Here is a 25,813-nt window from a genome sequence, read left to right as displayed (position 1 = left end):
CGCGGCCTCCGGCGGGTTAAGCGATTCCCGACGTGGAATCGCGACTGTTTTATTATTTTTTTTTTCTCCTCATCTCGTTCTCTTCATTCCACTCGTCTGTGTCGACCTCGGTGAAGCGCGAAAGGAAACCGCTGCGAAACACCTTTATAGCGGCAATCAAACCACGTTTCCGCGCGGAGAAACTCCCGCCCGAGTAGAGGAATCAGTTAATCCATTGCTGCCGATGAAGCCGTAAAACGAAAAGCCCGCAAAAACAAAGAAGGCAGTCGGCTTTAGTAGAGAAACGGATGACACGATAGCATAAATCAGTTTCCGTTACGTGTTCTGTCAGTCAAGAATAAGAGAGGGCGTACATATGAATACAATTTGTAAAGAATAAGAGCTCAATACATACATGTTTATTTTTTATGCTAATATATATTGCGTCATGTAATTTCTAATGAGTTTACTTATTGCTTTTTGTATGATGCGACAAATACGACAATTAATTAATTAAAACGAAGACAAGAAAATCACAAACATACTTAACTATGCCAGGCATTCATTGGCGTGCCAGGTTCTACATTGTACCGAGTGACGAAAGTTCTTCGCGCTTCAAACAGACTCCATTTATCTTCCATGTTACTTGTTTTCCGAAATTAGTCGCATAAATCAGTTTCCGTTTCGCGTATCGCTGAGAAATGCTTCTGCGAGTCAAAAAGACGAAGAGAAGTATGAAGGAACGATGAGAGGAAGACACATGACGAGCTATTCTAGACGCCATGTTTCCGTGCACGATTTTCTCATTCCCTTCTCACTTTGTCTAAGCTATAACATTCAGTCCTAGTCTGTAACGGGCTGTAACAGTGAAACCTTTAACCTTGAAGTGATATAAATTACGGTAAATAATGAAAAATATGTAAAATTAAGCGCTTTGCAGCGTGGACGCTTTGCAAAGCGTCCGCGCTGCAACGTCCACGCATATTTTTCTTCTTATCAGAGATGAAATTTATCGCAATTTTGGAAAATACATTAAGAATCGTGGCAGTATATTAATGTTTTTTCAGCATTAAGAACGAAAAAAAAATATCATAATTTCTGCCATCGGTTTTCTGTTCAAAAGATGGAAAGTGCAATAACAATATTTCATTAGTGAAAGATACAGGTATTTATTTGTGCGATACTATTCGAGATACGAGAAGGCAACTCGAACCTCTGCGAGTACGATAAATTTTATTCAAGCGCGCCATTAATTATTCATCATATTATACATCTCTTTTTTGTCTCCAGAACGCGTTACTTCCTCATTAACTCATTTTCAGGTAACTTCATCCAACGCACCTGTTCTCAGCGCATATTACAACATTTATCACTACACCTCGCAGTGAGCGAAATCATCAATTTAGGAAAGCTTGTGATTAAAATTCCTATAAATAATGCTTCATCCACGCCATCTCTTCGCTTTTGGCGATAATTTTATATTTTCGAAAAACTTTGCTCTCGGTCTTTTCTTTTGCCGACTAAACAATTACAGAATTTAAAAAACAACATCACAATAGCAATAGCCGAGAAAAACCGCCGTTGCCCGTAACGAGTTGCGGTGACGTGGTGCAAAGTCCGGTCGGTCGTGCAAGGATCACTTAGGGCGGTAATGACGATCGGCCAGATGGTGGTCGTGATAAAAACTCGCCTTCACCACGGCCATAGTCCCCATATAATACCTGCGCCGTCCGTCCATCCATCCTAACGCGCCTCCTCCCTCCCTCGCGGATCATTTACCTTTCCGTTCTATCTGTTCTATCTATTTTCCAGTGCCGCCGATCTCTCGCATCTATCACACACACACACAGGCTACTCTCTCTCTCTCTAAAAACTTCGGACTACTTACACGCAATACATTAGCAATTAAATCGAATGTTTTATTCTTTTTTTTTCTGACCTCTTGGAAGACGCTTATTGACGCCGCAATCGGGGACGAGGTCGTGTGAGAACCACTGTGATGCGATTAATCGACACTTCATCTGACGGGATCGTTTTTGTCCGACCGCGGAACGGGACCGTTAATTTCTCGCTCCGCGCCGTGTGATTTAATTTTATAATTTTACGAGCGGCACGTAAGAGACCGAGGATCTTCTGCCTCCGACGAGATTGAGCCGAACACTGAACATTGAAGTAAATGCGCCCCGAGGATGCTTGCGCTCGCTCAACAATGACAAGCGCCCACGCTGGGTGGATCGGGTGTCGGATCGAGATTCACTTCGGATTGATTTACAGCCAAGATGCGTTCTCTATCGATCGGTCCGCTCGCGCTCTGCTTGCGCGATCGTTCTAGCGCGTACAGCCACCGCTACTACTATCTCAAACCTGTTGACTGATGTTAATGATCTTTTGATGCGATATTCATATCACAGTCTTGCGCACGACAGCTTAGCTCAAACTCATCTATCATATCATTTATCTATTTTTATTTTTGACGTTAAATTTTTTAATTACAATTGATCAATCCTTATAAAAAATATGAAAAATCTTATCAACGTCAATCTTAATATTGACAGAATTATCATCTTTTATAAAAACATAGTTTCCAATATTTGCTGTAGGAAAATATTTTCTTATAATAGGCGAACTTAAAAAATTTATCACATTTCTGTTGATCATATCTCCATAACATCAAATCCTTTTTTCTCACCGATAAAGCCGTCAGATCTCGCAATTGGTTCTCTCTTCTGACCGCTCGACGAGCAATGCAGCTCAAGCGGTCGATTCGTTGAAAGACAGAGAGGCAACGCGAACGGAGAAGAGATCGGCCGCCTCGTATCGATATATCGACGAGAAGAGAGGAGCGTACCTCACGCTCGCGCTCTCGATGACTCGGCCCGATCTGCCATCTAGATACCGCGCGCGATATCGCTGCGAGGAACTCTGAAAATCCGCGGGCGGACTCTCGTCGTGGCCGAGCTATATAATTTCAAAAGGCTCTCCCGGCGTCTACGGCGGGTGATTTATGTAGGACGCGTCGCGCGGCATATAGAAACTGCCATGGATACGGCGAGGGCGAGGAGAGCCGCGCCGCGCCGCGCAGATCGCACTTCGGATAATCCTGTAAACTGCAGTATATTTCGCCTTTACGATCCACCGGCGTTTCTCTCACGCCTGACACCCCGTCGCATTTTAATACCGCCTCGACGAAATCGCGCGAAATTTCTCACTAACGAATGTGCGGCCTCTTACATCCATCGCGAAAACACGCTCGTGCGTCTGACGAATATGAATAACGAGAGAGAAGAGAATTTAAAGAATTCTTAAGCTTTAAAAATATAATTTTTTTTCGCATTATTGCCACTAAAGATCAACTAATTACAATTAATTACCGCAAACGTATTTTATCTGTAGAAATCTAAGAGGTATGTAATTTTTTAATATTCCAAAATCAATAATCACACACAATAAGCTTAGATTCTCTCGATATGTGTACATGAAAATGTTTGGTGAAGCTTGAAGACCATATGAGACGACTGTTTAGCGTTCAATGCACGATGCTAGTCGGCAACAACCTCGCGTATGATGGCACATAATACAGATGAGGAACAGCATTGTATATACATAATATCATTAAGCTCGTATAACGCATCGTGGCTCGGTCGCTCTACATGGAGAACTTCTCTTCCGGTTGTTTCTTTTTAGCTTGAGTTCTTGTTTTTCGTTTACGGTTACGTGTCTCTACGGGATAAAATATATTTTTAGACGAATCTAAAACCAAACTTTTAACAAAAATTATGAAAGACTTTACTTCAAAAGTGTTTACTTAACGCTTATTGCAGAGTTTTACGTTAACTAAGGATAATTTTAAATTTAATTAATAAAATTAGTCAAGATAATTAAAATAAAAAATTCTCAGTTTATTTGACAAAAAAAAAGACGAAACAGTCTGTCAGTGAAATAATTTTTCGGTGATGACTAGCTGTATTTTGTACAAACAGATATGTGCGTTGCTCTCTGCTCAGCATCTGTAATTTCACCGTCTCGCTACGACGCGCACGCGAATGTGTGTGGAACCCGTGAAAACGACTCGCCTTCTATTCTCGTTTTTCCTTGCACGTCGCGTTATCGGCTTTGCTCACGCGCCGCACGAATCCCGTTCTTGCATAATATTCGTGATCGCTCGTGCCTTTATGCTTTTGTCGTAAGAAATATTAATAAACGCTCGATAAGATATTCGGATAACGTATGGGCAACTTGTTTCGACGCAATGATATCAGGTTTCCGTAAAGTATTTCCACGCGCCTGTTTCGCCAGAGTTGATTCGAGTCACTCGCAAACTCGGACTTTAACGTATCATTTCCGTACATACTTAAAGCAATTGAAATATTCCGTGCTACAAGAAAAGAATTATGTTTAGATGTTAAATAATGTTAAACTGCCAACTTGTTTTATACATTTCTTTTTTATTTCTTTAAAAGTAGTATACTATATGTATAATTTTAATGGAGGAAGCAATATCTCTTTATATTACACATTTCATAAATACGAATAGTTACGTAAAAAACAGTAAAAATATTTTAATTGCTTTTAATATTCTTTATTATACATTTTTTTTTAACAATCCCAGCACAGACTTGTCAAGTTTTATCCAAATCTTCCAACTTTTACTCTTCTTCTTCGGTGAAGAAAATTATGTGTGGTTTTTGACATAAAAAAATAACGTTATCAAGTTGAAGGTGTTTTGATGGCAACTGCTCGCTCGCAGGAATGTGGCGATCAAACACGGGAAATGCGTACGCGGCGTGTGCGTGATGTTTCGACGAAAGAAAAAACCACGCCAACGTGAATTCGTGTAATAAGCAAACCTCGCGTTCACGCTATGTAATGACCAAGTATCCAGTCGGCAGGCACGCAGGAAGGAAAACCGATAAACGCGCGCGGTCGGCACGTAATGCTACGATCGGCGTGTCCGGCTGACTTTTTTTCAATTTTCGTGCCGCCACCGGTCTCGTTTCCGAATGGCGACCGCGGTCGTTAGATCGGCACCTGCTCGCGAGACAGGCCGTTGCTAATTATAATGATTGCGAGCGCGTATACTGTTTGCATGGTTGCAGAGTCGGCAGTGAAAAAAATAGGCGGCTCGCGGGCGGCTCGCGTGCATTCGTGAACGGCTCTAATTTCTATCTTGGGCTTGGTAAGCGCGCGCGTTTCTCCGTTTCCGGCTGTAAAGTCCCTCGGCACCATTAGAACTGCGGCATCGACTGCCAACGCGTTAATTAATTGCGCTCGCCGCCCGTTCGGGCAATTTTAATTAGCGACGCCGATCTTTCGCGGCGCGTGCACTTGACTCTGCCTTCGCAACATCGGGAAAATATTGTAGCGAGTGCAGAGGAAAAAATCTTTAAACTAAAATACGCTAAACTACGTTGATGGATTATCATCATCTTAAGTCCCAGACAAACATTTGAATAAAAAATTCATGAATTTAATAAGATTGCATTTCGCACTGCATTAGACATTCAGCAGAATCATAAGTTGCAATAATTTCCTCTTGAATATAATTAAATTATATACAAGAATCACTTATCGATATCGAAAACTGCATATATATTTATGATACTTGCAGTGTAGTTTTTTTTTGCTATAGTAAATTTGTAAGCAGCTGATAGTTATTTACTCATTATTAGTTAGCAGCTGATAGTTATTTACTCACGCCAAGTCGTCAAGTTCTAGCAATTATAAATAAACGTTTTGCATTGGAATCGAGATTTTTATCGATGATGAACGTTCAGACATGATGAAAAGCATTTTGCAAAAACAATAACGAATGATAAATGATTACCAGCTCGTGATTCAATGCATAAAAAAAAAAAATTTAGAGAGAATATATTCTTATATTTTATTTTATAAATATAGTTATTCAACAATCCGAGACTTCGAAAAAATATATAGAATCAGTGAGTCTTGTTCGGTCTTCTTTAATGTAGAACAGCAAAGGAAACCTTACACTGCGATCCGTTTAAAGCTGAAGTAAATTTTTTACGTGTGAGTCGAAGCTTCGAAAATAAGCGATATTTCAATATTTTTAAACGCTACGCAAATAATTCGTATCGTTGCATCAACAATTAATACAAAGATCGTGAATGGTGCTCGAGGAAGCGAGAACAAGGTAAATGCATTCTCGCGCACGGCACGCGACGTTCATTAAAGGCCCCAGGGTCGGCTGCCAAGCGGGCCCTTTTTTTCACCGGAGGCCCCGGACGCACGCGGTCTCCCGGGGTCGGTGCGATATCGCGCCTGGCCCCCCCTCCCCCCTACCTCATTCGGGCCGTTATTTGCCGGCGTCTTGTCGGGGGTGGTTAATTTACGTGCTGGCTAATTTACGCCGGCCACTCATCATCGTGCGCCGGCTTATTACTACTCTCCTTCACCCCGTTCTCGTTCATCCTCCTTCTCCCGCTCTTACATCGTCTCTTTGTCCCTTTCTCTCATCTCACATTCATCCGGATCTCTCTCGCAATCGCGCGGGTGGAAATACTCCCCGACGGTTAAGACAAAGTACAACGCGTCTCTCTCTTCATCATCGCCGACTACGCGCTCATGTACCGTGACGATCGCATGCCACATGCGACCGAATTGTCCGCGCTGCCGCGATTTCTCGCCTCGCAGCACAACGAGTCTTTGTAAGACAAATAAACTGTAGGACAATAAATTTTAAGGCGAAATTCAAATGACTGCGTAACCTGAAATTAATATTTGGAAAGGAAATTCAGAAAGGTAAAAATTTATTATTAATTTGTATTTAAAGGATTATCTATAATTGTCTATAATTTATAATTAAATTCTTTATTATTAGGTCAAATTTTGAATGATGTATCAGCATTTTATAACTAATTTTATAATCTTATGATTTCACGTGCACATTTCAGAAGCATTAAACATCACATTTATAAAATCACGTCACAACATTTCTCGATCTGCACCTTGTATGCGCGGAAAGTTAGCGCGTATAATAGAAGTTATAGCGGAAACCCATTTACCAGCAACCACATATCCGGTAGTTCGTAATTTAACTCTCTGTGAAAGTGAGTCATCTTATACCCAAGGCACATCGGTCATTCCTTTCCTCTGTTGGTTTCCTTCGTGTTTTATAATTCGGTCTCAGCGACAGAATATTTTTGCATATAGCGGTACTTTATTTATGACGTTATATTTCTTGCATCTACTAATATGAGCAGATATGTATGGAAATTTTAATCAAATTTAACATTTCTATAATAAATGAATTTCTCATTGCGCTTGAAATATGTCCATTTTCAAATGATGACAAATAGACGAGTAATATATTGCTGCCAGTTATTTGATATCTTAAATTGTTGAACAGTTTTTTATCATTTTTCCCCAATTTTCCTAAATCCACAATTTCTCCAAATGAGCATTACGAGCATTCCGAATTTATATACGTCAGCGTGATAAATAATTTTGAACTTAAGAAGTCGCGGCTCTCAATCCTAGAATAACGACAGCACTGAGAACCGAGAGACATGGAAATGAGCGTGACCGAAAAAGAACAAGCACCTTTAAGCCCGGCACACAGACTGCCGCTTTACGCGATGGCGTGCAAACTGCCGTATGGGACGGAGAGCGGCGGCAGGTAGAAGGGAACGAGGGAGGTCGACGATATTTGCATACGAGAGATCGCGGGTCTCCGCCGCGAATGAGGGGAATGTTTACGATATCCACATAATGAGGGCGTGGGTGTTTCTATTAAGGCCTGGGTCTATACCTGCTTGCCAGGAGAGGCCTGACCTATCCGAGGCTGATCTCTCTTCGCAAACTTGCGTTTACGCATTATAACGCATAGCTCGAGGAGATTTTATGCCGCTGGCACCGAGAAACTTAGAATCGCGCTGCTCGTATATCTGCGTACATCGCTCCATGGAAATCTCTTTCAGGTGCCACTCGTTCCTCAGATTCCTTCTTCTCCTCTTCTCGGAGAAGCGATTCCTTTTTAACGGTGCGAATGCCTGAGCGCCGTAAATAAATGATGATTGAACTGCGCTCGATGACTTCGCCGAGATCGACGGCGATCTTAAGGATTTCCCCTCGTTTTGTAGAATTTATCGGCATATCTAGAATTCTGCATTGCAGATCGTGTGACGCAATGGAATGCGTCAATTATGTTTTTTATTTTATGTTCATCGCCGTTGCTTAACGTATCTCTTGAAATAATTAAAGACTTGTCACGAAATGGAGTGTAAATCATAGATAAAAATCTGTGAAAAAAATAATTTTTTTTAATCGAATATATTTTAATATGTACGTATAAAAGTTCGTCCAAATTTAAATTACAAAAAACGATTTTAATCAATTTAAATTTGATATTGTCGAAGGAGATAAATTTATAAATTTGTCAACATTGTTTCCGTGACATGATTTATATTTGTACTTTTCTTACGCAACGAATTGGTCTTATCTATCTTCTCTTTCCATAGTGAATCCGAGTATTGTAAATGAGCCTCTAGATCTCTCGCGCGCCTGATTCCCATGTAAATTATTACTCGGACAATCGTCGGTCTCGCGCGACGAAGCGTAAAATATGTCCAACGAGCACTAGACAGAGATCTTGAAAGACTACTAGGAGACATCTCTGTCGTTCGGCGAATGCAGTTGCGTGCAGCTACGCGAAACGACAAAACGAGACAGGCCTAAGGAATCGCCCACGCCTTGTACGCTGTCGCCTGCCAGCCTCGAATTAACCCACAATTACGCGATAACGTCCGCCATACGAATGCCGTGGTTAGAACTGACCGTAACATCCGCGTACGTGTTTACATATATCTATACGTATACGTTTTCGTATGCAGGATCGAATGATTAAATTTAAAAAAAAATTTATTAATTTATTAATTTATTATATTAAAAGGAAATCATATATTTAAAACATATTTGTGAAAAAATATTATTAATCGTTTTAAAAGTAAATTTTTAAAGTCATAAATTCTAAAGGATTGTCGTATTATTACATATCAAAAGTATATCATATTCTCAAAAATTATTATTCTGCAACTCAGTCTGATTGTTTGCGCATGCACGCACGTTTCACAGATTTCTCGGAAGGTCGTCCTCGCGCAAATCAACTAAAACGCTATGTTGTAAAAGTCGTTCCGTCTTAGTCATACTGTTTTTCCGGATTGTTGGTTATTTTCTGACTGCACATCATCTACCTTATCGGCGACGATCGCGCTAACGATCGTGATTCACTATAAGAAACTATTTCTTGAAGGACGTTGTAATTCTCGGCGCGTCAAAAACCCCAGCTTGACCATTGGCTCGTAAACTTTTCCTTCTTATCGCTTTTATCAGATATTATCGTCAAAGCTAAAGCATAATTACCGCTATAAACGCTTGATTCGCTTCCTCGCGCGCGCGGTTAAACTTTAGTTCGATAATAATTGCGTCCGACTCGTGGAAAGTATCGCCGCGCGATTGTCGTCGCATCTTGTACATATTTCTCTGCTTTTCGCGAATTTCCGGTCAGTTGCATTTTTCCGGCATAGCTGCGTACACTCGTGACCGCACATGGTCGCATACTGCGCTGCATTTCGGAGCCTGCAGTCCTGCTGCACTGCGGTGCCATGACTCTTCCGATGCGGCATCGAGACAGCTTCGCGCGCATGCAACACCCTAGCCTGCATCGTACCGAAATATCTCGGATCGAAATGTTTCGGACCGAAAAAAGCATTTAGTTTGAAACACAATTTGTTGAATATTGAAGTAATGAATATTTCGCCAATTTTTGCTGTCGCTATCTATATTAATCGATTCGTAAGCCGCATGATTTTTTTCTCACACATAAAATATTAATATAAAAATTACTTGGTGAATTATATTTACTCTAAATACCGCATCAGATGTATTGCGTTATATTATCGGTATGCTTATGTTCTTCGAAATTCTCAACTTTGTCGTGCGTTTTGTTTCAATCCTGCAGTCGGTTGTAACTAGTAGTTTATGTCAGCCTAATCAGACAGTGATACTTTCTCGTGCATGTTACAAGGATATCGAGTGCACGGCGTTTAAATGCACGCTCTCAGAGCGCATTTTTACGACAGTATTAGGGTTTGTAAAAAATCAATGTTACTTGATTTTACACGCAGCTGATTGTAAAATTTTATTATTTTTTACTAAACACACGCGCGATCGCAGCTCACCGTAAAATTATTTTCTTATTGCGTTCTTTTCACGTGTGACTTTATGCAATTCGGTAGCAAATTGTGTTCAATGTTTATGGCCCACAATGCATGCCAAGTGACGCACAATAAATCGTGCTGTTATAAACGACGTGCATTGTTATAAACGACGCTATTTGTATTGCGTTGTCAATGTTATGAATTCATGGAACACTTTAACGTCGTGACGCAAGGGAGTCGACTGCGAACAGCGGGTAGGAGAGCAAATGTTAAATGAATTGGCTGTTTATTTGCCGATTCGGACGTCACTGCCACCGTCGCATTGTCGTCATCGCGGATATATATTCTAAATTGTCGCAATACGCCCGCGGGCTCGAACATTTCCATTTCATCTGGCACTCAGATCATTGCGACAACCTAAATACTTTAATCGATGCGAAATTTTATTTGATAAATCTATAAAATAATAGATAATGTTCCTTCACTAACATTTTTATTAAACAAAAACTCATTTCAAATTTATTTTTCTAAAATTTTATCTTCTTAAAATATATGACAACGTTGTTATTATTATTATTTAACATTCTTTCGGAAAGAATTGACTTGTGAATTGAATTATAATATAGTTCGAAGATTCTGGGACACCCTGTATACACACGTAAGCTTTTTCAGGTGCGTCGCGGCTCTCTTTGGTTTTCGTCGAGTGAGCGCTAGCTCGTTAATGATTACCGGCCAGTTTTACGCTGGCCCGTAAGGCGCCGACATACGCGCCGTGTCTCCCACTCTGATATGGTGTGGCGTGGCGTGCAAGGTGCAAACCGTAAAAAGCCAACGACGTCGGCCGGACGAACGACGGCAAGCAAAGTCGCGCGAGAGTTTAATTACCAGCGCCTCTCTTTCTCTCTTTCTCTCTTTCAACACTCGGAGAGAGGATCTCGGGATCGCGAAACCGACTGACTAACGACTCGACGATCTCCGCCGCCACGGAGATCCCTCGTCGGATAACGATAATTTCAGGAACGTATTTTCAGACTACCTCGTTCGGCTCCTCTCTTCGATCTCTGTCGTCGTCGTCGTCGTCGTCGTCGTCGTCGTTGTCGTCGTCGTCGTTGTCGTCGTCGTCGGCGTCGTCGTCGTCTCCCTTCCGCGAACGAGTCGACTCGGGAACCGACAAACAGAGAGACTTAAATAATAATCTCGCGGGAATGGGTTGGCTTTCGCGGCGCTATCTAGATATATCTGGAGCCTGCACCTCGGAAAATGAAACGAGGGAGTATCGAGCGTTTACGCGCAGTAATGGGACGCGCGCGTTTTGCGGCGTCGGCCGGGTGTAGACGTGGAATGAAATGCGAGGCGGCGCCGGGAAAACGACAACGCGACCGAATGAGAGACCGGTATAATCGGATTATGCGCCCGTCGAAACGAATTTGCTTTAATGTCGACTGAATAGCGTGACATTGCGATGCGTCTCGGTTGACTAAAACTCACCAAGGTGTGGTAGAGAAGTTGATGGACTTTCGAAATTATGACAAGTGGATGAAGGAAATATATCGTGTTTCTAAAAGTTTTTTTTTTTTTTTTCAAAAGTCTGTAAGCAGAAAATAGCAACTAGACTACGATTTCAACGCAATACTGAAATGTAATGCATTTAAACATGAGGGAAGAAACAGTTGAATTAAAAACACGCGGACAAAGAGAATTAATATAGCACATGTATAATATGTACAGGTAAATACGCTTGTTTTCTTCTTCCACTTGCACGACATATATACTGCATTAATATGAATACAAAATTAACGTTCTTATTAAATAATGCATGACGTCAGATATTGTCGTTCCGGCGTCAACAAGCGTAATCGGAAAATACAGGGCGTTATCGCGTCAACGAATTGTCCCGACGGCAGTGTGTGATTCAGCGAATTCTAGTCTGTCCCCTTATAGAAGTGAGGGCGATCGATTACACGCCAATCGGATCGACGAATCGCGTTAACTAGATCGTAAGAGTCGAGGACGACGACGCTCTATAACCTGTTTATGAGCGCCAAGTCCCGCCTCATCGTCGCGGTCGCGCTCCACAAAAACCGCATCTCCTCGAGATGACATCTTTTCGTGGAAGTTATCTAATGGAGCTCTTGGCGATTCTTCAATGTCCATCGCGGTGCGAAACCACGAAGTATCACATTTAGATGCTTATTTCGAATCGTAATCGTTTCTCAAATAATATATAAATATACAAGCTAAATTGTCGCTTGTTTTAACTGATTTTTTTTTTTTTTTTTTTTTCACTGATTGATTATCCGCGAAATTTCGTCATTAAATTTTTTTTAGTAAAAACCAAAATGTGTAGATCTTATTTTTGTTAAAAAGTCGTAACGCAGTCCCGTTACACTTGATATGCAGCGCGTTATACACATGCGACAAAAAACCAACATAAAAAAAGTGGCGGCGCGTTAGTATTAAGGAAAGGGATGAGCCGGTGAAGTCGAGAAAGAGATACGGAGAGAAAGAGAGATGGACGATCACGCGCGCGCCTCGCTCGTCTCATAAAACTTTAAATCAGCTCTAGTTGGCCTGTCAGTCGCGCCGCGCGCGCACCATATCTGCGCGGCGCACAAATTGCCACGCGTTTAATTACCGTCCAATATCCAGCGGGTGGTCATTAATCACCCCCTCGATAACCCGTAATTTTCCGTCGACGATAAAATCTGTCGCGCGACGAACGTTCACTCGGGCTCGCGACTTCTTTGCATCGCTCGGAGACCGTATCGAGGAAACGCGCTTCGTGGGGAAGAGAAAGAGACGGAGAATAGGATGAGGTCCAGAGAGTAAACGGCGAAGGGAGACGGAACGATGAGAGAAAAGAAACAGAATGAGAAAAATGGCGTGCTTCTGTAACCCGTTCCGCGGAAAAGTGTGTGCGTGGCGAACGAGTCCTGCGGCGTGCAGCTCGTGGGCTTGATATACGTTGTCAGTCTCCTAGACGAGCCGCCGGCCGGTGCCGCGGATAGGCCTAATGGTTAACGAGCGCTCGTTCGCCGAGACAGATCGTCGACCTTCGATCGCCAGCCGACTCGATCCCCCCTGACTCTTTTTGCGGACCTCGCCCCTCGCGGGAAGATACGCTCCGACGGTCGCTACTCCGCTACCTCGTAGCCTATATAGATACCAAGCATCGGCTTCCCTTCGGTAGCCCGTCTGGTTTTTTGGTAGCAGTTCGCCAGAGTCCTACCGCCACCGCGGCGAGCCTGTCTGCCCTAAGGCCGCTCTTCCTTTCCGAAGCAGGAACGCCGGATGGACGACCGGTAGCGACAGAGGCGAGTCGCGTTTGTGTTACGACGTGTCCAACTACATTCTTACGTAAAGATTATTCGACTTCTTTCTTTCATTTTTTCAGTTGTATCTGTTTTATTTTCATAAGTAAAAAGAATGATGGACAACGTGTTGAATAAAAAAATAGTATTAAAAAGAACGATCGCGATTATCTTACGTTTATATTAAGATTGCGTTATCAAATTTTATATTTTGATTACAAGTTATATAAATTGATAATCAATCATAGTTTTGAACATGTACAAAGTATATATATTTCTAAAATTCTTAAATAGATTTTGTAATTTAAATAGAGACTTTATCTAAAAAAATATTATAACAAAAAATATCTATATCTTGAGGAAATAGAAGACTTGTACGAAATTGATTATCTGTCATTCTCAAAAAAATAACGCGAAAACTCGCACGCTACTTATACCCATCGCTACTGTGGTGCAGCGGCCAGTATATGGACAGATCGTACGGGAGAAAAAGATCAAGCGCTGCACCCACGCCCATGTCTCAACCTGTTCTGTTTCTCCCGTCGAGCCACAGTTACAGGTGCCTGCCCGAAGGCATTCCTGCTGGAATTCTTCAATGATTCTCAGTGAATCTTCTGCTCTCCTGTGCAAATTCGTATCCTCAAATCATTACATGTGTATCAAACCATGGATACAATATCTCTCCTGTTTTTTTCAATACGTATATCTTGCTCAAACACATTTACTTTTTTTCATAAAGTAAAAACCTCACTACGCGTTAATTAAAATATCACAATTTTGTTCTATTTTCTTTTTTTTTTTTACTTATTTTTTAATTTTGGTTTTATTTAAAAATTTTTGAATCGTAGCCGTCTTGTTTAAAATATCCCAGCGAAATTCTTGAAAGGTACTCCTTAACCAAATGGAAAGGGAAGAAAATGGAAGCAGGATGTGGTGGGAAGATAGCGAGTGAGTGCGCCCACGCTGCTCTCTTCGGGGACCTGTTCTCAACTTTACGTTCTGACATCTTTTCACTACGTTTATGAGTCTCCTTTACGTTTTACGACCGATCAGCGAGGCCCTTTCTCTTCGCGAATGAAGGCGGGGACGAGTGTGCGGCGGCGTCGAAAGGACTAAAAGGATAGCCACTGTAGAAAGAAACACCGACGACCGCCAAACAAGACTCGGATCTTTTATCGAAGCTTCATGGAACAGACAGTTCAGTTCTAAACGACTTATACGTTTCTTTTTGATTGATGCGGTTTTGTAATCAAACAACCGCTCAAGTATGCGTCTAGGCATTGAATAGGCAGGATAAATGTAACTTTTGTTAAGAGGACATCTAACCAAACACTTGATCCAAGAGTCTCCCGCAACGAATGTGCGGTTTCTTTTGCGCGTTTCTTTGACACACTACGTGTCCCACAAATGTGTCACAATTCTAGCTAATAAAAACAATCAATAATCAGGATGTTAATATTCATTCTGCCTCTTTAAAAGAACAGCATAACAAGACTTTCGAACGCATAAAGCAGTTTTTTGTGCGCGTTTCTATCAAAGGCGCGATTTATATCAAAAGCGCGACAGCGACGAGTCCTTATTCTAGAATCCTAGGAGTGCTCCGGTGACGTAAAGTTGAAGGACGCGCGTAGACTGGAATAAATCGCCTTCAATCGCATTAAGTCGCTTAAGAGGCATCATTTAAGCAGCTATCAGCGTCCGTCGCTCATCGCTGCGTTGAGTCCGTGCCCAAGAATTCGCAGGTTTCTCCATGAACGGATTTCTCGGTATTCATCGGAGGTAAGCGGGGCCGCCGGCCGCGAAGATCGGTCTCGAAATGGCGCACTACGCACGTACGCGTCGGTATGCAGCACGCTGGAGCCGCTGGAAAACCGTTCGACGACTCTCCGGCGGCTCCGCGACTCGACGTCCCGCGCTTTTCCAGGAAGCCAAGTAGAATCTCTATTCTATGACCGTGGTGTGCTATTAAGACTTGAAGGCGGACTTGCAATCGAGATTATGCACGTACGCGTGGCGCCTATCGTCGCATCGAGTCATTGACTGCACCGGTAGAGAAACATTGTAATTTTTCGTGTTGATTTTTCGCATTGATTGATATCAAAAAGCAGCACGCTAAAAACTTTATATTAACTTCTTTTACTTCTCTTTGCTTTATTTAATAATTATTTTTAGAAAATTAATGATTCACATTCCTCATTTTACTTGATACGTCTTGGAACTCAAAATTCTTGGCAAAGATAAATCCTAAAGTTCAAATAATGTGTAATTAATCTCAACGTGAAGCCCGAATAATGTCGCAACGCAGAGAATTAATTACATCACGCTTGATCTTTAGTATATTGCTGACTTTTCATTCATAAAAGACCGCAGATAAGAATAACTTATAATGGAGTCTTTCGAGATAAGATTAAAACGCTAACACAACCAACGGAAATTCGCCCACGCTGTTAAAAAAAAATCCCGGATTAAATACTAGTCATCGATTGTCTGGTGATTCATGCGTTTATGCTTGTTCGCGATTTAAATTTCAAATATTCAGCGAATATACCTCTCGAGTTACATCGCGTGGCCTTATGACAAAGTGCCGTTGTCACGTTGAACATGACGAACAGTCTGGTCCATTGGTAGAAATGCGAAAAAAAAAATCCCACGATGTACTGTTTCTTGCCCATCGTTTCGTGGGAACCGGGGCATCGCCGAAACTTCAATATTTATCCTATCAATGGAAAATACTGGCAGCGCATATTACTATTTGCGTGTTACTTCTTTATTATAAATTCCAGGAAACACAGTAGCGTCTTAATGAATAATCAAATTAATTAGCTCATTGATGAATTTCTGCCGTTTTTAATAAATTCGTCGGTAAAGACGTTATCGGAGACTTAATAGTATCAATAATTGCTGATGTCACTTTTACAAAGTTAAGTTCTTTTTTTTATCGAGAACGTTGGAGAAAAAATGTTCCGTTAGTTGTGAAACGGCCGAAACGGAGCTGCGTTGCGATAATCAGCTCGGCGTCGAGTGCGATCTCGCCGAGAAGCGATCGTCTATCAATTCTTAATGGCGGTCACAGCGCTAATGACAAATGACCGACCGATATCACGGCGCAAAAACGTGACAAATATTCTAATCGCGTCTCGTTACGACGACTCGGCGCTTTTTCATCGTCTCCCCCCCCCCCCCCCCGTCCTTCAGGAAGCCTCCGTTACCTCGACCGTTCGTTCCCAGACGTGTCTCGCGCGGCATACACCTGTTGGTTCGGTACGTCGATACCTGTTTTTTTTTTTTAGAATTGAGAGATGGCAAGAATTCTACACTTATACAGATGTTTCATCGCTTTCACGAATAACGCAACACGTTTCAGACGTCTTGGCAGTCACGAGACTTTTATAAGAAATTTTTAGGCTCTTTTATTTTTGTTAAATTTCTCTTCAAAGATATTATTTTATTGTATATAAAGATAACATTTATTTTATCGTGTATAAAACTTCTGTCTCTAAATTCACATAATTTCATAGATAAAAATTTTCCATCATAAATAATATAATAAATTCTACGTTTTATTATGACAGTTTTGAATTTTTATTTCTTGTTAATCTTATTAATTAATAACTCGTTGCACTTATGGTAATGTGAACATGCAGTTTGCTTTGGAAATTTATTTACTATGATCAGTAATAAATATCTGCTGTACGCAGTGATTATATTGAGCGCGATTACCAAATTTTATTTTTCCATAACGTCGCGATATTATTAATCGCGCTACAGCTAATTCTAAATAACATCATATATCATTACGTAGTCGTAGTTTATTAGCACCTGCGAACCTCAATCTCGCCTACATAAGTGTCACTACGATACGTCAACTCAATTACTATCATTAGCAATTTAGCGTTATTCACACACACACAACAACACTACGAAGAAAATACCATCTAATCCAGTGGCGCTGGAATTTACAGTAACGTATAATCGGGAGTTATTTCGCGAAAATTAATTTGCGACCAAATTACATATCTTGCGAAACTTAAAACCGACCTACATACTTTGAACAATTTCCAACGTGAAATTTAAGAATTAGATCTCATTCAAAATAAGCATAATGCATTTTATATTAGCATAATATATTTTAGAGCAGTAAAAAGGTGCGATTTGATCATTTCTTAAGATAACGCAGCAATGAGGCCGAATTTAACATAAACATCAAGGCAGCTTATGCGAGCATCGAATAACCACATCGTCGTCGTTCGATTGTTTCAGGACGAGGTGGGAGGTAGTACGGTGGTAGCCGAGGGTGTCGTAGGTGGCATAAGGGGCCCAGGCGGCGGGTGCCGCGCATCCTCGATGACGATGGCCGAGAGCGCCGTGGAGGACGCCGCAGCCGCGCCCCCGGGCCCGGCCAAGCCGCCACCGCCCTCCTGTACAAACAACAACACCCTCGCGGCGACGGCCAACCGCAATCATCGGAATCCCCGCAAGAAACGAAGACGGCTGGAGCAAGTTGTGGACACGCTGCAGGCCCATCGAAGCTCACCGTCCGAAGGCGAGGTACTGAGATTCGAAGGCAGCGGTCCCGTATCCGAGGAAGAGGACGTGTTCGGCTCGCCCAGATCATCATCCTCGCGGTCCGCCGTCGACACCACGCCGATCGTCGGTCAGCTTCCGCTGAGGTTAAAAGACGCGGAATCGGTGACCTCGTCGACCGAGGAGGATCTCAACGAGATCGGCCAGCAGCATCACCATCATCCCCACCGACCGTATCGCTACTCGTATCATCACCATCATCACCACCGACATCGCTACTCGCCGTACCAGAACAACCATCGACTTTCGGCGCCGAAGTGTATGTGCAGTCAGTGCTCGCAGTCGCTGGCTGCGTCGGCGGTGACGGCAGCAGCGATGATGCTGCCGTCGGCGACGTCGTTGCAGACGCCGCTCTCACGGACCAGCTTCTCGCCGTACAGTAGTCTGTGCAGCACGTACAGCAACGTGTTCGAGCAGATCGAGTACATACACAAGAAGTACCTGCCGCCGACGTCGAGCGACATCCTGCGCGGACGCAGCCACTCCGACTCGGACGTCGTGCCCAGGTGGGACGAAGCGTGGACGATACCTGCCTCGACCTCGTCCTCCTCCTCCTCCTCCATCGTCAATCATCCGCCGCGAAGCGGCTCCCTCGAGAGCGACGGCACGAGTCCGCAGGAATCGCCGCTCGATCTCTCCATGAAGAACCTGATGCTGCAGTCCGCCGCAGCGGCCGCCGCAACGGCCTCCTCCCGGTCCATGGCTTTGCAGCTCTTGCCGCCCGGCATGGTGACGCGAGGCTCCGTCAGCGTGCCCGTGGTGCGAGGCGACGTCGCGTCGCCCACTACGAAGGAAAGCGTCGCGGTGCGATACAACCTGGAAGTGATGCCCGTCGTAGAGGAGATGGCGCCGGGCACGGATGTGGCTTACGTTTGTCCGGAGTGCGGGCAAATGTTTAGTTTGCACGATCGTCTGGCGAAGCACATGGCGTCCAGGCACCGTCGGCAAGGCCTCAACGACGCCTCGGCGAAGGCGTACCTCTGCGACGTGTGTCAGAGGAGCTTCGCCAGGTCGGATATGCTAACCAGGCACATGAGACTGCACACCGGCGTTAAACCGTACACGTGTCGAATTTGCCGGCAAGTTTTCAGCCGATCCGACCACCTCAGCACGCACCAGCGCACTCACACCGGCGAGAAGCCGTACAAATGCCCGCAGTGCGCCTACGCGGCCTGCCGTCGAGACATGATCACCAGGCATCTGAAAACTCACAATCGGTGCGCAGATGGACCCATCCCGAAGATCGAGCCCGGTCTACTCGCCGGCGAGGAGTGTCCTACCTTCGGCCAGAACGTGTCATCGGCACCCGCGGCGGCACCGTCGGCGGTCATCAAAGCCGAATGACGACGGCCGGTCGGATGACCCTGGCTGCACTCTGGCTCCAGATCCCAGCGAGGACATCGTGGCAGAATTGATCGAGGATCTCCGGGAAGCTTGGCGGGCCGATTAGGGCTCCGCGGATACGCCTCGATGGAACGGAGTCGTCGCTCAGCCAGTTTCGCGGCATCGGTCGAACGTTAGAAAGGGATCGATATTCGAAGAGATCGCGATCTGGTAGAACGGATCGGTGGCAGGGAGGATTTGTTTCGCTATTGGAATTTGATCTCCCCGGGGAGTTCCGACGGACGCTAACAGAGTCTGTGATCGAAGTTGAAATTTTTGAAACGGCTCCTTCGGAAGAGATTGCAGCTAGACGCGTTGATTTTACGCTTCCGCCGTGTTTAAGCTTTTTTATGCGGAAGAATAGATTGCGTATTGATAAATTCGAAGGATTTGTTGATATGGTTTATGAAAATTTCACGGTTGCTGATTATTTATTAAAAGATATATATAAATATTCTTTTGACGTTTAGTCACAAATATAATATGCGCATAACATTGGCAATCCAAAGGTGACTTCACCGAAGTAAAGTAACGAATTATCGCAATCTTGTCGTGTTTCCAGACTAAAATCTTCTCTCATGTGCCCTTCTCAACGAAAGAATTAAATTCGCGGACCGGAAACATCATGGAGAGCTGATGAATTGAAGCTTTGCTTCCGTGAGTATTATATTGTATTATTTATCGAGAAATAAATAACTTTTCGCCTGACAGTCCGCCGCGGATTGCCTAGATATCATCATCCCTTCATGCCTCGATCGCGCGTGTCAATGCGAACAATGCCGAACAGTATTATCGCACCTCTTTGACCCCCGCTTCCGTCTAATTTTTCTCCCGCGAAGTCGCGTTCCAACATTCGTAAACGCTTCATCGCGGCACTGATCGCGATTACAATTTCGGCCGGAGAACAGTCCGACAACAATGCGATTCAAATACGCGTTCTGTATTGACGAGAGAATCATTTGCATTCGTTGAAGAGTTTATTTCAAATAAATTATTCACTTATCAACAAGCTTATTCTTATAGCAATTTATTTTAATAAAATATTGATGTTAACTCGTTTAGAAAGTTTCTTGAAATTGCATTTTATTTTTTAAGATCGTAAACTCACTCCGCTATATCGATAGTTGTCTCGGATGTTCTTTGATTATTATTGTTATGAGAAAGATGTGTCACCTAGCCGGTTGCTCTCTTTGTACATCTTTCGCTCTCTCGTTCTCGATGCGTAAAATTAAGGCACACAAGCTAAAAGTGAAGCATTCCTGCTCGACCGCGCAAATACAGCGCGGCGCACGAAGATATATGGGAAGCGGTGCTTAAAGGCTCGGCGTCGAAGTCGAATCGTGTTTTTACCGTGTTCGTAAGACGACCACGTATCCAATAATATCGTATGTACATATTTGATCATATCGCGCGTTGTTTCTTCGCGAAAGAGAATCTTCCTAATATTTAACGTTAACTGTAAAAAAAAATAAAACTGAAACGCAGCCCATTAGCGACGCGAATACACGTGCCAAATTCTTCAGACAAACATTTCGGACACGCGATAAGTACACGTGTCAATCTCAGCAAACTGCACATTGAGGTCTAATAAAATTCGTAATTTTGATATATTTTTATTTCCATTTTTTCTATTTTTTATATAAATTCTTCAGCTAAAAATGCATCGGGATGCAAAGTATTGCTTGCGAATTACTCAATATAGCTAAGAAATGGCACCGATTCAATCGTGTCATAGCGAAAGATATAGAGAACATCTATATTAGGCTCCGGTGTGCAGTTCTTAAGTTATACTGTTTAGAACATATCCGTCGGTCGAGCTCGATTTGCGAAACGGAGAAAAATTATTGGTGACAAGATAGTGAGAGTAATCTCACAAATAATCTCAATGTAGGGGATATCGATTATTTAAGACTAGACGAGACGAGAATCACTTCTTTCGTCGAGCTTATTTATCACCAATATTTTTCTGAACGTGTTCCATATCTGTAAATAGCGAGTCGCCATTTGTATCCTCGTCGGTTCGCCCGAAACCTGCTCAAATTGTTGTTATTTGAGAAATTGTTAAGACAATTTTCTAGGTAAGTCGAAGGAACTTGCAAAGCAGTGATGTATTAATAGTTATATAAATGTACCGCGGTCGCGTCCTCTCGCGATGGACATTTTGTTAGTGCGGCTATCGAAAAATTGAACGACTGCGAGATAGTGTGAAAAAGAAAGAAGCGTATCCGTACCTGCAGAGATAGAAAAAAAAAACTCAACGTTATAAAGCATAATAAATCGTATAGAGGTAACGTTAATTAGTGAGTAATATTATTGACACTATTATTACGTTCTAATATTGTAAAGATTGTGGTTATTCGCGCCGCCGCACGCCGGTAGGGAAATAAAATATTTTTTTATACGTACACTCGAAGTTATGACTTTGCTTCGAAAGGTGTCGAATGTATGTGAAGCTCAGTTTGGAAGTTGTTCGTACCTCGAAATGCTAATGAAGCGGCATCGGTTGATTATCGAGGATCGAACGCTCAAATTGACGCGATCGATACGGTCTCTTCGAGTTTTTTTAGCGTTTTCCTATGGAAACTAAGTGTATGCGAACAGCGACCGTTGCGGCGTGATTAATCGGAACGGGTTGTGGTGCTTAAGCGTAAAAGGGCGAATCCGACAGATATCTTTGCGCTGTGAATCGACAAAGACAATCTTAAAATATATACTCGAGCCATGATCTCCGCGCAGATAAAATCGCCGGGCCGAGTGAATGGCGAATTGAACACGTTAATGTCGCTCTAACAGGGTCACCGAGTACGCGAAATGTATCTACATTACGGTGCACATTTTACTAATGTTTCCACCGCAATTTTTATCGCAGAAGTAAAGTTAGGATACAAATAAAATAAGTAAAAACGTATAAAGACTAAAAAAAGAAAAATGATAAAAGTCGAGAATTAGTGAATAAGGAAAAATTTAAGAGGAGCACGTTAATGATACGAAATTTTATTTTGCCGTATATTAATATATTAGCACAAATGTATGATGGAGGAATCATTGTTTCTCCATCATACATTAATACTGTCGATCGAACGAAATATCCATTAGGTATACCATTCGCTCGGCTTTGCGAAAAAATTCGTCCTTCGTTTCGGAAACGTCAATTCCATGTAGCTTTACGATAGTTGTATGGTGACTCGCTGAGCAGCACGCGCCGACATAATACTCGAGCTTACTTCGCCTCGACCGTTTCGTCCTTAATCCTTACATTATACATGTATGTATGTATACTCATGTACTTCTCCCGATGTGTCTCCTATTCCTCTCGTCGCAAAAAAGGAAAAAGTATCAGTGCCGATAATCTCGTGGCACGCGCAACGCGGCGCATAGGTACGTATATCTGTATTTTTGTATATCGAGGTTTTTTCTAATTACCTTACATATCGATTAAGCGTTTCTAGAGGAATGGGACGAGTAAGTAGCTATTAAGGAGAAAGTATTGTCGCTCTCTGCTTGCCATTTTACTTGCCCCCTCGATCGAACGATTGCTTGGAAGGTGTTTGTCGTACAGTGCGACGCACGAGGGAGGACGTCGAATCGGGGGACATTCGTTCTGCCCTTTAATTGATAATACTCGAACGATCTTTATCCTTTGCTAATTGCTGATGCTTTCCTGAAGAAGCAGTGTCATAAAGCGATCGATTGTAACTGGCGCAAACGGCGCACAATTAATATTTGACATCTTTAATCATTATTATTGCATTAAACTGTTACGTGTTTTAAGCTGATAAATTATAATGTTTATTTCATAGGTGGAAAGCTGAAAATATTTTTTTTACATCGCAATACACTGATTTTGTTATCAATTTATTTTCTATTAACATCGATAATCTAAAAATTGTTTTGTTTCTAATGTTTTAAAAATTCTTTTTTTTAGCAAGTGAAACGATAAAATTGTTTCCAATTATTTTTTTAATTTAATTAATACTCATGAGTTAATGAATGGATTCACATATTCATTAGAAAAATTACTCAAGTATATTCCAGGATCACAAAGCGGAAAGCACTTGCATATTTAAGTCGTGCGATTAATTGAAGTGCCATCCAACTTTTGAGTTGTTGCTTAATTCTCAAATGCGTTTTTTATTTTTTATTTTATTTTATTTTTTTCAATTCTTCTACAGCATAATTATTAAAGCGTGAGTATCGAGACCTCTGACTTGACGTTATCCCTTGCACCGATTCAGCCTTAAACTGACAGAATCTCTTGCGTAAGAAATGTAGTAACTTAAGTAAGGAAAGACATGAGAAAGGAATAAACACGTTCGACGTGTCTTCGGGCAGTTAAGCGATCGCCATGCCAGACCTGTTCTTGTAATTATTAACAAGTATAGCCATTTTCATATAATAATTATTTCTATTATTAATATTATTAATATTATTAATTATTATTAATATTATTATTATCTCTAGTTACGTTGTTAAGTGATTAATCATGTTTAATGCTTCTATTATTTATTTTGTTATCCCGTTCATGAGTCAAGCTTTCTCTTTCCCCATCTGTTCTTTCTTCGCTTTCTCCCTTCCTCTTTTCGTCTTTATTCTATTGATTCTTCATTTTACTCATCTCCCATTTTACCCATTTATTCCTTACCGTCACTCTGCCAGCAAACTGAAAGAGGAAGGAAGAGAGGGAGAGAGAGAGAGAGAGAGAAAGAGAGAGAGAGAGAAAATTCAATTTCACTCGTTAATTTAAACTTACGTCAAATCGAAAAAAAAAACAGTTTATTACAATATGTATGCAATGTATGTATGTTTCTCATACTCTGGACGAGACCAAAAATATTCCGAATCTCAAGCTCATCTCCCCTTCCTCTGTTTTACAAAACAAGCTATTTTGGCACCAAAAAGGCTTGTCTCCGATGAGGTTTTGATCTCCGATTCCCAAGCGAAAGCATATTATCTTTTGTAATGGTGAAACGCTCACGAGAATTGTGTAAATTATTGATGATGATTGTGTACGTTAATTTATAAATTATGTTGTGTTTACGATTCGTGCCAGAATGGAAAAAAATAATAATTTTTCAACGAATCAGCTTCGTACTTTGTCATTTTCACCCGTATGTTTCCCATTATGTTTTGTTACCATTCCTATTATCTTCTTTTAATATAATTTATCTTTGAATATAAACGATTAACTATTAAGTAAAAGGAATATATGACAGAGAGCTAGTAATATAATCTAATTTCAATTTAGTAGAAAACGAATAATTAAAGAAGATAATTAATAATTAAAGATTCGTAAAATTTTTTATTTGTCTTCGATCCACAGTTCGAAAAATTAGATTTTCTAAAGCCATTATCTTATAATGTATAATTTTCTTGCTAATTGTGTTGGAAAGTATTTGGTGCCTTGCAACGTCGAGAATTCATATCTAGATTAAATAGATAAATCAGCATAACAATGTGAAGATATATCTACCATATCATTTTAAGGCTGAAGTATTTGATAATTAGGAGCGGGATCCGAGCGAATTATTTTTCCATAGAATTTTCGAATAAGAGATAACTCTTTTCGATCTATAGGTAATTAAGAACTCGTAATCTCTGTCTACACACCGGCGGACTGTGTTGTGCAAGACAATCGTGATTGTTATCTAAATGGAAAGATACCTAGTATCGAGTGTATAAATGCAATTAAACCGTCAAACGTTATTGCTACTTCATTTGTACAACTTATCACGTGCACAGAACCACTTGCAGAAAGTTTGATTAAGCGATAACTATTCCCGTTTAGATTGTTAAAGAGTTGATCAAAGAAATTTTTACGCGATACTTTGTGTTTATCTATATAATGCACAACACTAGTTGCAACATTTTTTTGCAGTACTGTAAATATTTCCAAGGCCTTTAACAAAGGCATACATTCGTTTAATCACGATGTCATCTCTTTGTATCCTTTTATACTATCGCAAATTTATAATCCATATCTGTACATCGAAATGAGGACAAGAACTTGTAAGTTGCTGCACGTCTGGAAATATAGATATACACGTTACTTGTTCCTTCTAAAGGATCTCTATAATTGTTCGCTGTATATATTTTTTCAATCCTATCACACGTAACCGTACTTTCTTCTTATTAAAAGCTGTAATTAAAAATACATTTTTACTAAAATTTTAAGACAAATGCAACAGTATTAAACGAATTGTTGCAAAAAGTATTAAACAGTTTATGATTTGTCCGTATAATATTATGCATCGTTACATAGTACGTTGCATTTGGATACATTTATTAATAGTTAAAATTAATGTGCAGCAAAAGTGCTCCGCTGAGAACATCGCAAAAAAGAAAATAGAAACGTCACCGTCTCAGAAGCAACATCGATAACCC

General features: G+C 41.6%; 1 protein-coding gene across 3 annotated transcripts in view; it reads left to right on the top strand.

Moving 5' to 3' along the window:
* klu (klumpfuss) overlaps window positions 1-25,505 on the top strand; it is a 103,331-nt gene extending 77,826 nt beyond the window's left edge. For all 3 annotated transcript variants that reach the window (XM_067356250.1, XM_012363498.2, XM_067356249.1), the window contains one exon: window positions 17,726-25,505. In XM_067356250.1, the coding sequence (XP_067212351.1) occupies window positions 17,810-19,393 (1,584 nt within the window). In that variant the 5' untranslated portion in view covers window positions 17,726-17,809 and the 3' untranslated portion in view covers window positions 19,394-25,505. The remainder of the gene's footprint in view (window positions 1-17,725) is intronic.
* Window positions 25,506-25,813: the final 308 nt, after the last annotated feature.

This window comes from Linepithema humile, chromosome 5 (genome assembly GCF_040581485.1).
Source record: "Linepithema humile isolate Giens D197 chromosome 5, Lhum_UNIL_v1.0, whole genome shotgun sequence".
Classification (NCBI taxonomy): domain Eukaryota; kingdom Metazoa; phylum Arthropoda; class Insecta; order Hymenoptera; family Formicidae; genus Linepithema; species Linepithema humile.
Note: the sequence above shows the minus strand (reverse complement) of the source record. Positions and strands in the feature narration are given on the sequence as shown.